At 43.7% G+C, this 12,412-nt stretch overlaps 1 protein-coding gene across 2 annotated transcripts in view; it reads left to right on the forward strand.

Annotated features, from left to right (window-relative positions):
• Nucleotides 1-12,412, forward strand: part of Grid1 (glutamate ionotropic receptor delta type subunit 1) — a 753,495-nt gene that overhangs the window by 500,904 nt on the left and 240,179 nt on the right. For both annotated transcript variants that reach the window (NM_024378.3, XM_087589197.1), the window contains 2 exon segments: nucleotides 104-265; nucleotides 1,766-1,885. In NM_024378.3, coding sequence (NP_077354.1) covers nucleotides 104-265; nucleotides 1,766-1,885 — 282 coding nt within the window.

The raw sequence follows: 12,412 nt of genomic DNA on the forward strand, positions 1-12,412 counted from the left end.
AAGATATTGTTGCTGTTCGCATCACCCAGCCTTTTACTGCTCTCTACCTCGCTCTTTGGTAATACACCAGTGGAGAAAGATTTATGCTTTTCTGTCTTTGTAGATCTCCAATCTCTATCTGTACGACAGTGTTCTGATGCTGGCCAACGCCTTCCACAGGAAGCTGGAAGACCGGAAGTGGCATAGTATGGCAAGCCTTAACTGCATACGGAAATCTACCAAGCCATGGAATGGAGGGAGATCCATGCTAGACACCATTAAAAAGGTATTTGTGAGGGAGCACTGCTCTCTAAGGTTGTCCAAGTGTCCAAGGCTGGACACAAGGACCTCATTGCACTTCCATCCACTTGGTACAAAGCTATTTTACTCTGTGTGTGTGTGTGTGTGTGTGTGTGTGTGTGTGTGAGAGAGAGAGAGAGAGAGAGAGAGAGAGAGAGAGAGAGAGAGAGAGACTGAGTCCTCTCTGAAGGATTTTCTCTTTGTCACTCTCTTATACCTATATTTAAAAGCTGAGTGAATTGTTGTCCAGAGTTATGAACTTCAAATGTCTCCATAAGAGATCTGGCTTCAGAAGGCTAAATGACTTGCCTAAAATCACAGTAAAGTCAGAGAGTCATAGCTGCCTGTCTTCTGTCTGTCCAGTGTTCCTTCATGCAAACTGTACACTTTCAAAAAAAATGTCATCTTGGGTTGTATGGCATGTGTTGCTTATCCACGATCCTATCATGTGCATGTATGTGTGAATATGCACCCATGTGTACCCATGTGGTATTATATACATTATATCCATGTGACATGTTTCATTTGATAAAGAGTTGTAGTTCAGAGATGGAATCAGAATGAATTGAATAACCTATGAAAGACTTGTTCGCGTGATTGGGCTTTTAGAAGCTTCAGAAGAGGATTTGGGGAAATCTATAATGCCAGGAACCTTAGCCACAATAACTTATACATGGTTTCAGTTGCAGTGAACATGTCCCAGTGTTGGTTTAAATTCATAGCAGCTCAGAGCAGAGCAAGGCCTCTCTGGTCCAGTGTAGTTTATGGTTCACCTCTACTCCTTGAGGCCACAGGCAAGAAGTCTTGGTAAAAGTCACACCCCAAGTCGAAAGAGAGACGGGAGGGGACCATGCTCACAACTTGCTCAGTCCCACACTGCCTACTGCTCCTATGGACCCTACTGAACTGTATAGAGACATGGGACTGGCATGTTTACCACAGCCATTCTGTACAAGGTATTATGCTCTGAAAATATTTTTTCTTCAGCTGATGAGCTTTGTACCATGGGTCTGATTAACTTCAGGAGGAAGATGGACAGTGGTCTGCTCAAGACAGCAGATGTAGCAAAGTCCAGCCCAATCCAGTGCTCATTTTTGGTGCCTAAACTTAAGGCATGTGTTGGACTTTGGACTTCCCCCTTGTGTTAGGATACATGAAGCCTTCAGAACAGGTTGCAAAGGCAAAGATAGAACTTCAAGAGTGTAGAGACCAATATAATGGCATTTTGATTTCATGGCTAGCATAAGTACTAGCACATAGCAATATCTGTAAACACACTGACAGCACTTGTGGCAGGGAAGACCAATGGATTTCTTCTGTAAGATTAAGACCCCATGTGAAGCATTTATCTTGCTCTGATGTCTTGGGACTGCTAATGGCTCTGTCATTGCAAAAGGCACTCATATCTATTCCCTTCTGACTGATTCCATTCTCTACCACAGAAAACTTTTCCCACCTCCATGTGTCTTTTCCTCCTGTCCTGCAGGGACACATCACCGGCCTCACAGGAGTTATGGAGTTTCGGGAAGACAGCTCAAATCCCTATGTCCAGTTTGAAATCCTTGGCACAACCTATAGTGAGACTTTTGGCAAAGACATGCGCAAGGTAAGCTCTCTGATCCTCGTCTCCACGTCTTATTGCTTCAGTACCACTAAAGATGGGGGCAGATGCAGTACCTTGGGTTCCCAGCAAGGGCTAACTCACAGAGGAAGTCCCCTTCCTGCTTTTCTTCTTGATGCTGCCATTGATCCTAGTGATTCTGAGGGATGCTGGAGAGGAGGCATAGAGAATTTTCAAGTAAGAAGTATTAATACCACAAACCTGAGTCTAGCATGGGTTCCTGAGAATCATTTTTTTCTTCCTTGGATGAGTAGGGGGCTTCCTGGAAGCTTATGGGTATACAAGGTTTTCCCAGAGTTGAGAAGTCAGTCTGGCTTCTGAGACAATGCAAATTGTGGTTGAGGCTGGTGATAGAAGTTATAGCCAGGTTATCTGCCAGACTTAGGTTGGGGGTGAAACAAATCCTTTGGCAGGAAAAATGAACTGCATGGCTGGTGGGAAGTGGGAGAGGGTCATTGGAATCCAGGGAAAGGGACTTGAGAGATGGGAGGGCAGGATAACAAGGTATAGCTTGGCTTTCCAACTGATGCAGATACAGGTGCTAGGCCTGAGGGTATTTCCAGTGGAACTGTGGTTTTCTTCTGATGGAGGACTGAGGTGTCATTATAACAGTTGAGGGCTGGGAATAGTGACTCAAAAGAGAGTCCTCAGATATAAGCTCCATGAGCCTATGTTGAATTTGTATTGGGTATAAAGGGCAGAGGCTGCTGTCTTGTGCCTGCTCTACCCAGCTGCCTTGTGAGCTTTTCCAGAAATGTTTTGGGCAGGACAACCATGTGCTCGTTGAGGCCAGAGATTGTAGTGCTCACGGGCAAGGACTCAGTGCTCTGGGAAAAGATGAAAGCATTCACTGATTGGTCTACCCACAGGGTATTCACTGATTGGTCTACCCACAGGGCATTCACTGATTGGTCTACCCACAGGGCATTCATTGATTAGTCTACCCATAGGCACAGGTTCATGTAATGACACATAACCTTTGCCATATAGTTGGGGGCATATCTCTCCACCAGTGATAACGCTTCAGAGAGAAAGGATATCCTTGTAACCATGAGGCTTAATAAATTCTCATCAGAGAGGCCTGTAGCCAAGTTGAGGGCAATGCGGAGGTAAGCAAATTTTATGTGGTAATGGGTGAGTGACTTTGATTTCACTTCTAGAGGATCTGGGAAGGGGGTATGTGTGTGCAAAGTGGTGGAGGGAGGAGATCTGCAGAACAGGACAGGGGTAGTGACAGCACATATGGAAGACTGACTCTCTGGGGGAAAGGCCAGTATGTCCTGGAGTACCAGTATAATGAGGACAGTTGGGTCTTTCAGCCATGCTGTATTGGAAGATTGAGTAATGAGTTGATCATATCAAGTCTAGGGATGGCCAATACACCTAGCTTGATGATGTCATAGAACCTAATGGTTTGCTTGTGGTGCCATTCAGGGGGTTAATGGCTATGCTGTCCCATTCAGTTGCGTTAAAGTGTGATTGGCAATGTCAAAGGGGTTGAGGCTGGCTTAGGATACCTGTAATGGCCTGCTCAAAACTGTGACCCTTGGTTAAGGGCGAGAGATGAATTGGTTGCTACTGGTCTGGACCAAGTCTATAAGAAAAATTGTTTTGTTGTTGTTGTTGCTATTGAGATTTTCATCTCTTAAGAGAACAGAAGGAAAGGGAACCTCATTCGGACACTCTGCTATGACTGCAGAATACGGCTGTCTATTGAAATCACCATTCATATCAGCACTATACATAGCTTTATGTCCTCATCCTTGAGTGCTTTTCTGAGTTTGTAACTGTAAAGCCTTGTCTGGTGGGTCTTTCCGTATCTCTCACCCTACTCTTTAGCTCAGTTCCAACTCCCAGGTTCCCAGAGAGTGTGGAATGTTGGCAGTGGTCTTCTGCTTCCTCCTAGATGGCTTACACTCAAGCCCTGTAGACCGCCATGCTTGTGCTCTGCTGGGCCCTCCTGGTCCCGGAATGAGGGGAAGTACTGTGTCATTCACTCTCCATTTTCAGGTGTCTGGGCCTTCCATGTTGCTACGGCAACACTCCTCAAAAATCCTCAGGCCTGTCAGAGTTGGAATCTCACAGTTATAAGGAGCTTCAGAGCAGGAGGTCTAGATGTAATTGAGTTGGAACGGAAGCTGATTTTCAAGTGGGCTTTATTTTTAAATGTATTCTTTTGTCATTTAAAAATTTGCCCTTACTAACTGCATATTTCACTTGTTATCTGTCTGCCTAGCAGCTTATCATTGGGAGCAAGAAGCTATGTGGGAGGCAAGGAATAGGATTTATTATAGCAAATGTCTGCTATTATGGCCTGGACAGATACAAGAGAGATGGGATGGGGTTCAGAATGAGGCAAGAAGAGCAGATTAGAAGTGGGTGCCGGGGCATAGGACACTTTTTGCAGGTAAATTAGGGCTTCAATACCCTGCTAGAAAATAGTAGGAAGTCAGAGTACCTTAGGAATATGAGAAAGAATATTCACATAAGGGTCAAAGTAACTGAGACTGGGTATAAGATTTAAGGACAGTTCAGAGCAACACAGTAACAGTGCAAAGGCTAGTCCTCCATGGAAACTCATAGATGGTGTTTTTCTGTGACTGCTTACCATAGCCACCAGGAGAACCAACTGGAAAGATGGCTGGGTGCTACTCGTTGGGTGGGGTTTAGGCTTCCCTGACAAGATGATGCCTACCACATATATTTAAATCAAAAGGCAACTACAGCAAATGAAAGCTAACGAAAACCCAGTAGTTTTCTGAAGATTGAAACCTAAAGGAATCATCTCAATTAGGGAACATATAGACATTTTTCTTAAACTAAATAAATACCATTGAGAGAAATCTCTGGGAGGGTGAGTCACCCTCATGCTTTAGATTAAGTGCCATTAGGAGGCCGTGGTTACTCAGCCCCTGTATAGGAAGGAGTGGGTGGTCACCTTTCTCTGTAGAGTGCTGAGCAAATACTGATTAAATGATCTCGACCAGGAAGAGCATTCTTGTTGAGGGAGTACCGAATGGCAAAATCAAAAGTCTACAAGATGGTTCACAGTGAGCCTACAGACAAATGTTAATCTGCTACTTGGAGCTGTTTGGCCTGTATCTGCCATTGGGGGCAGTGTTTTCAGGGACGTATCTTCTCATGGCAATGGAGTTAGTTGATGTGTTTGGAGGACCACCATTGTATTGGTGGTGTGCTTTTTTAGGTCTTGAAACTGTTAAAAGTCCACAGGTTTCTTCTTGCTTTGATTCTCTTTGTCCAAACAGAAAACATTCCAAGGACAGTCCCATTAGCTAGTCTGAACAAATATCCTTAGGTTATAACATGAGCACCCACAGATATGTTGGAGGCCAGCTCCAGTAAAAATTCCCTAGATGGGAATGTTTGGGAACTGCTTGGAATAGAACAGGGAACATAATAGGAAGTGTTGAACATCTACCGCATACAAGGGTACATCATGCATATGGTCTTACTGATGCCAAGGCCATTGGGCCTTCCTAGTTGTGCCTTTGCTGACTTTCAGTAGTCCCTTTCCTTATATGCCTTTCTTCAGAGGAACTTTCATCCTCAGAAAGCTTCTCCTGTGAACCAGAGGCACCAGACAGAGAAATTATTCTGCCCAGCTCTTAGCATTGTTTAATCCATCAGCTTCGCACACCCGCGGTCACGAGTTTTTGTGTGAAAAACAGACAGGACATAGCTTCCTGTCCCATAGCTTTATGGACTGTAGAAATTTGTCACACAGAGGGCCAAAACTAGAGTCCAGAGCTATGCAGCAGACCAGTGCCGCCCTAAACAAGGTGGATGGGCTTACTAAGTTCTGTGTGCCAGGGCTGTGCCCAGCTCTTCTTATATACCAAGGATCAGATGTCCACTGTTTAAAAGACTAACTGGGTTTTGAGAACTTCACTTTTATATGAGTTTTATATCAGGGGTGGTATTGGTGTCCTCGTGATCAATGAGAGATGTTAAACATGGATATAGATTGTGCCCTGCGACCCAAGCATGACTTTCCTGGATTGTGACACCAGTTAAAGCCCAGAAGGGACATTTTCCATTACCTGATCACTAAGATTGTCTGCCCTTCTGAATCCTAATGACCCTGGTGTGGGGCCTTGGTTTCTGCTGTTAAAACATGGTCCCATGTGTGGTAGGATGCTGGGAAATGTGCCCACTGCCTACAGAGGCTTTGAACTTCATTTCCCTGGGTGGCAGCAACTTGATTCATTGGCTCAGTAGAGACCAGTGAATTTCCTGGGAAGAAGGGTGGGGAAGTGAGAGGAACATAGGAGGAGCTTCCACCCAACCTGTGGGGTTTGCTTTAAGACTTACACACTAGGATTAAGGAGACCCTGGGGTAGCATAGGAGAACTTGAGAAGAAAATTGAATGAGTCCCAGAGAGGTAGAGGAAATGTTTAGCTCACTGGCATTTGAGCTTTTCTCTAATGGGAAGTCTGGTTATCCCGCCTTTCCCTGGGACCTGAAGATAGCAGGCAGCTGTAGAGGACATGGATTGTGGTTGTAGTAGGCAAGGAATTTGGGCAGGAAGATCTGTGCCTCTTTTTACCCTAATGTCTTTCTGTCCCTCACATGCTACAGTTTGATATATGCCTTTCTTTGTTTCTTTGTTTCTTTGATCTTTTTTTTTTTTTAAAGTACGGATCATAGACTAAGCTTTAATATCTGTGGCTCTGCTGGCAAAGGGAGGAGAGAGAGAGAGAGAGAGAGAGAGAGAGAGAGAGAGAGAGAGAGAGAGAGAGACAGAGAGAGAGACAGAGAGACAGAGAGACAGAGACAGACAGACAGACAGACAGAGACAGACAGACCTACAGAGACACAGAGAGAGAGACAGGGACAGAGAGGCAGAGACAGACAGAAGGGGGAGCAAGGAGAGGGGAGAGCCTTCTTGAACATGAGGCAGAATAGTTCTTCCACTGCAGTCTCCTCTAAGCCAGAATATTACTCCACTTCCATTCATCCCTTCCTGCTGGCCTGCCCCACCCCAACTTCAGGTTCTACCACTTATCCTTGACTCAGTGTCACCCTACCCCACCTCCATTCTAACAACTACCTGGAGATGGGAGGTTCTGCTTCTCCTTTACTGTTTCGTGTTGCTGCTTTTATCTCCTTTGTCAGCTCTAGTTCTTTATAAATGCTGGGGGTGGACAGGAGTCAAACAGCCCACCCTGTGATGTGATGATGTTCCTGAGAGGACCTTGTGGCTACTGATAATTTACAGAGTGATAATTGCTGATCGCACAGCGATTGCCACACCATAGGTTTCCAGTTCCCCCTGGGCTCCAAAAGACATCATTAGCATTCTCTCCCTATCTATGGCACCGGCCTTACGATTTATCCTTTATTCTCAGAGTTCAGACATCCTGGGTTGTAAGGCCAATTTGAAATGGCTCCTAAGAGCCAGACTAACTCTAGTGACAAAGCCGACCAGCCTTCATCTGGTGGTTCTCCAGGGGCTGGTGGCAGGAGCCTGGAAATGATTAAAGTAGCACGGAGATATCTGTGTGCTGGGTTGGGGCTCAGGGTCTAGCCTAAGCAATGTGTGTGCAGTGGAGGAGGAGGAGGAGAAAGAGGAGAGGAGGAGAAGGAAAGGGAAGAGGAGGAAGAGGAGGAAGAAGAGGAAGAGGAGGAGAAAGAAGAGGAAGAGGAGGAGGAGGGAGAGGAGGAGGAAGAGGAAGAGGAAGAAGAGGAGGAGGAAGAGGGGGAGGAAGAAGAGGAAGAGGAGGAGGAAGAAGAGGAAGAGGAGGAGGAGGAAGAGGAAGAGGAGGAAGAAGAAGAGGAAGAGGAGGAGGAGGAAGAGGAAGAGGAGGAAGAAGAAGAAGAAGAGGAGGAGGAGGAAGAGGAGGAAGAGGAGGAGGAAGAGGAAGAGGAGGAGGAGGAAGAGGAGGAAGAGGAGGAGGAAGAGGAGGAAGAGGAGGAAGAGGAGGAGGAAGAGGAGGAAGAGGAGGAGGAAGAGGAGGAAGAGGAGGAGGAAGAAGAGGAAGAGGAGGAGGAGGAAGAGGAGGAAGAGGAGAAAGAGGAAGAGGAGGAAGAGGATAAAGAGGAAGAGGAGGAGGAAGAGGAGGAGGAGAGGGGGAAGCATCGTCTAGCAGATTAGCATTCTTGCAGTGTTTTCCTAAGTAAAACATCCAATCTCCTGAGCCGCTGTGTGTGCCCGAACTGCTTTTGACGGAGTAGCGAACCAAAACAGACACCACAACTTCATCCCAATAAAGACACGGAGAAGATGCAATTAAGTCTTCCATTTTAAGTAGCATTTCATCAGTGGGTGATCATTCAAGGAGAAGGCTTTGGAAATATAGATAAGTGAAAGGTCGGATGTAAGAGTCTTCTAGCGTCTCTAACCTAAGAGATAAAGGCCATTTGCAGTTTGGGTCTAATTTGTTTGTGGGTTTTCTCCTCTCCTGTATAGGGTTACAGAAAGTGATAGGTATATTTTACCAAGTTGTGATTTATTATATATACATTTTATGTCATGCCTTTCTCCGTTAGTGGTATTTTGTATTTTTTTTTGATATTTTCTTTACTTACATTTCTATCCCTTTCCCCTTCCCCCTGCCTCTATGAGAATGTTCCCCTGCCTACCCACCGCTCCCTCCCATCTCTCCACTCTGGCATTCCCCTACCCGGGGACATAGAGCTTCACAGGGCCAAGGGCCTCTCCTCATTGATGCCCAGTAAGGCCATCCTCTGCTACATGTGTGGCTGGAGCCATGGGTACCTTAAACCAGGAATAATGGTTGTTTTGATGTACTTCATACATATCTTCAAATGAGTTATGGAATAACTTAGTAATTTTCAAAATTTGTTCCTATAAAAATCTGTGTGATAATCCTATGCTCAAAAATTTAGTAACTTGTTTGCTAATTTAGTAGCAACACAAGATAAAGTTACTAAATTTATATTTTACAAGATATTAAAATATAATATTTGATCATGTATATTCACATTTTAAAAGTTATCTCTAAAACCTTTTACTCGTTCTTATGAGGGAAACTTTTTCTTGTTAACTCATTAAAAAACATTTCTTTAAAAGGGAATCAACAGTTATTTATGTCAGATATTCATCTCCATAAATTGTTTGCTTTGGGATTAAAAACTACCTGTAAATAACAGACGCTTAGAATTTTATGTGGTCAACAGTTAGATTTCTTCATTCAAATAGTTGTTCCAAGTTGATAATTTTATCCAATTTACAGAGATGATTCCATTTACCACAAACTTCTACTTGTTTTTATAGTTTTGTTTTCTTTTGAAGTGTGATGGTGTGACTCAGCCTCATGGTTCTCACTACATTGCTGCCATCATCCTGTGTACAGAATACACTTGCATGGCCATTGTATCACACGCTCTTCTAAGTTTGTGTATCTCCTCAGTAGCTGGTACTTTAATTTTCTGGTAGTCTTTTATTTTCTTCAGATTAAATTTACTTCTCTTACTCATATTCTTGGATGTGCTGTCTGCAGGTAACAGATGGCCTCTCCTGTGCTATGGACAACAAGACAGGCCTCCCCTCACTTTAGAAGAGGCCTGCAGCTAAAGCAGCTTTGAGGCTTGCCCAAATCAGCCATGCAGTTCTCTGATAAAAGGTGTCTTTCACATTTTTCCATTTGGCCATTTTCCAGACATTGTCTTTATTTTGCTTAGAATTTGGGGATGGCTGTACCAGTTCCAAAGATGGCAGCCTATGGAAGAAGTCACTTTTGATGACTATGAAGTGCTTCCTACTATTGTTCTGGTATGTGCTTCACCATGACGATCTGGGCTGAGTGAGGGTATCTTCTGTCTCTGCACAGACACTGGAGCTCTCTGCTCAGAGTAAGCTTGTGCTTCCTTCACTACAAGGGCAACGGACAACTCGCTCTTTTCTTGATGTCCAGACAGAACACAGGCAAGCTGAGGGGAATTGGATGGGAGACTCCTCTGACCTAGCTGTGGGTGGGGAGTCCTAGCTTTGCTATTTTCAACCATTTCCCTACTTCCTACCGTTCCTTGCACTATTTTTCTTGTCTACTTCACAGAAATACTTGGAAAATTCAATACTTAAATCTCTACACAGTGTTTGCAAACAACTTAAAAAGATGCATGTTGGGACAGCTGCCCCGGTTCATCCTATTATATACTGGCAGTCTCCCTTTAATCCTTCATGAGACCTGACTAAGGTTGTTAAATTTCAACCTCAGCCTGCAGAAAACTAGGCTTGCTTAATCACTTTTGCTGTGTCCTAATTAATGGATTTATGCTATTTTCCCCACTGACCAGTTCCTTGTGTTTACTATGATTTTCAAGCCTATCACAGGAAGTTCTAGATAATTTGTTTTTATGTTTGCATGTTTTACAATGTTTTCTCTCGTGTAGAGCTGTGACTGAATCCTGGCTGTCTTTCCAGTGGAAACAGAAGCATAACACATACACAGAAACATGAGGTACACACATCTTATGTGTGCCTCAGTGGGCTTTCACAACATGCCATTGTCACTAACGTTCAGAACTCTACCCAGGATGTCTGTAGCATCCTGAGGAATCTTCTTTACGGCCCTCTCTCTTTACTGTATCCGCCACTGGTTCCCTTTTTGTTTTCTACCAGCCTTAGTGTTGCAGTTTACATAAACTCTGCTCAGATCCTGTCTGCTCTTGTAATTGACTTCCTGTGTGAAGTATCTTCGTGGGAGCCATTGTTCTTCATTATAAGCACTGTTGGACCATTCCTTATTGTGCTTGAAGCGAAAGTTTTATTACAGTTGAGGCATAACGAGGCAAGCAAACAAACAAAACCCCTGCTACATTGTGAAGATTATTCTCGTAGGTTCCAAGAGGAGAGGGGATACATACCACTAAAGGGTCACATGGGGAAGTATGGGTATCTCTGAGGACAGGGAGAACATGGAAATCTGACAGTACTGTTTTAACTGATTTGGGGTCTTTGCTTTGCATCAACAATTACAGAACATTTCTCACAGCAAATCTGGGTTCATGACCAAGGTGTGCGCTGGATAGTTTTATGTCAACTTGAAGCAAACTAAAGCCACCTGAGGAAGGGGAACGTCAATTAAGAAGATGACTCCATAAATCTGAGCTGTAGGAAAGCCTGTAGGGTGTTCTCTTAATTAGTGATTGATGAGAGAAGGCCCTGACCCGTGTGGCTTGTGTCATCCTTGGGCTCATGGTCCTGAGCTCTATAAGAAAGCAGGCTGTGCAAGCCATGGAGAAAAAGCCAGTAAGCTGCACCCATTCATGGCCTCTACATCAACTCCTGCCTCCAGGTTCCTGCTTGCTTTGAGTTCCTGTCCTGATGCCCTTCACTGATGAATAGTGATGTGAAAGTGTAAGCCAAATAAACCCTTTCCTCCCCGACTTGCTTTCTGGTGACGGTGTTTCATCACAGCAACAAAAAGCCTAACTAATGTTGTCTTGACTCTTGATCAACAAGGGACACATTAACATTTTGACAATACAGGAAGCAATTAATAAATGAATGACTATAGCGTGCCCCTCAGTTTATCGACAGCTTCTTTAATTTCTCTCTGAAATTACAGCTTTTATGATAAAGATCCAGATTCATTTTGTTTCATTTATTCATAGATCTCGATGCTTGTTAATACATTATATGTAGCAAATATTCAAAATTCTTTTCTACTATGTGAGTAGGAATTTATTTGGTTTCATGCATTCAGTTTCTCTTTAATACACTGTTTATAAATGTATACTGAAAAATAGCCTGTCTATCATTTGAATTCTCTAATTCACAATCATGCTGCTCAGTAATAAGAGTGTTTCCTTTCTTGGGGGAGGGGTATATTTACAGATGCCCATTTTAGAGCTGGGCAGCTCATATTCTATTACTCTCTGCAGACTGATCAGTGGGTCTCTGTGTTAGCACCATCCTTTACAAAAGAATCTTTCTTGAGGAGCTGTGGAGAGCTCCACTAATCTATGGGTATAAGGATAAAAACATAACATTGTATCTATTACACAATTTTGTTGTCATTCATTGTTTGGATAAAGATTATTTCCTTAGATCCCCGATTGTCTCATATTTTTAAAAATTGCACTTGGGTATCACATTTGGCCAAAGACAACTTGAGTCTGTCAAGGTGGTTATAAAATTCCAAACGTTTTATTCTGACTTTCTCCTGGTAGCCTGATAAGTTACATGGACTCTTTTCTCTTTTTTCATGTTGCTCATTTACCTTCCCTGTGTCAGGCGTGTCACATTACTTTGATGATTTAAAACAGGCCTTAGTAACTGCTAAGACCATTGTACTCTGGTTTCTCTGCCAGTTCAGGGTATCTCTTGAACTGCTATTTTTAGGTTGTCATCGATTCACATGCAGTCATCATGAGTGAGTTCCCCCCAATGGCACCACTCAGTAACCCTGTTGCTCAATTACAGAACCAATGCATCATCATGAACACAACCTACGGTCTGATTCAGAGCCACGGTCTCCCAACTTCGTCTCTGTTTGTGGCCATTCACAAGCTTTTGATTCTAT

This window comes from Rattus norvegicus, chromosome 16 (assembly GCF_021556685.1).
Source record: "Rattus norvegicus strain SHRSP/BbbUtx chromosome 16, alternate assembly SHRSP_T2T, whole genome shotgun sequence".
In the NCBI taxonomy this organism is placed as follows: domain Eukaryota; kingdom Metazoa; phylum Chordata; class Mammalia; order Rodentia; family Muridae; genus Rattus; species Rattus norvegicus.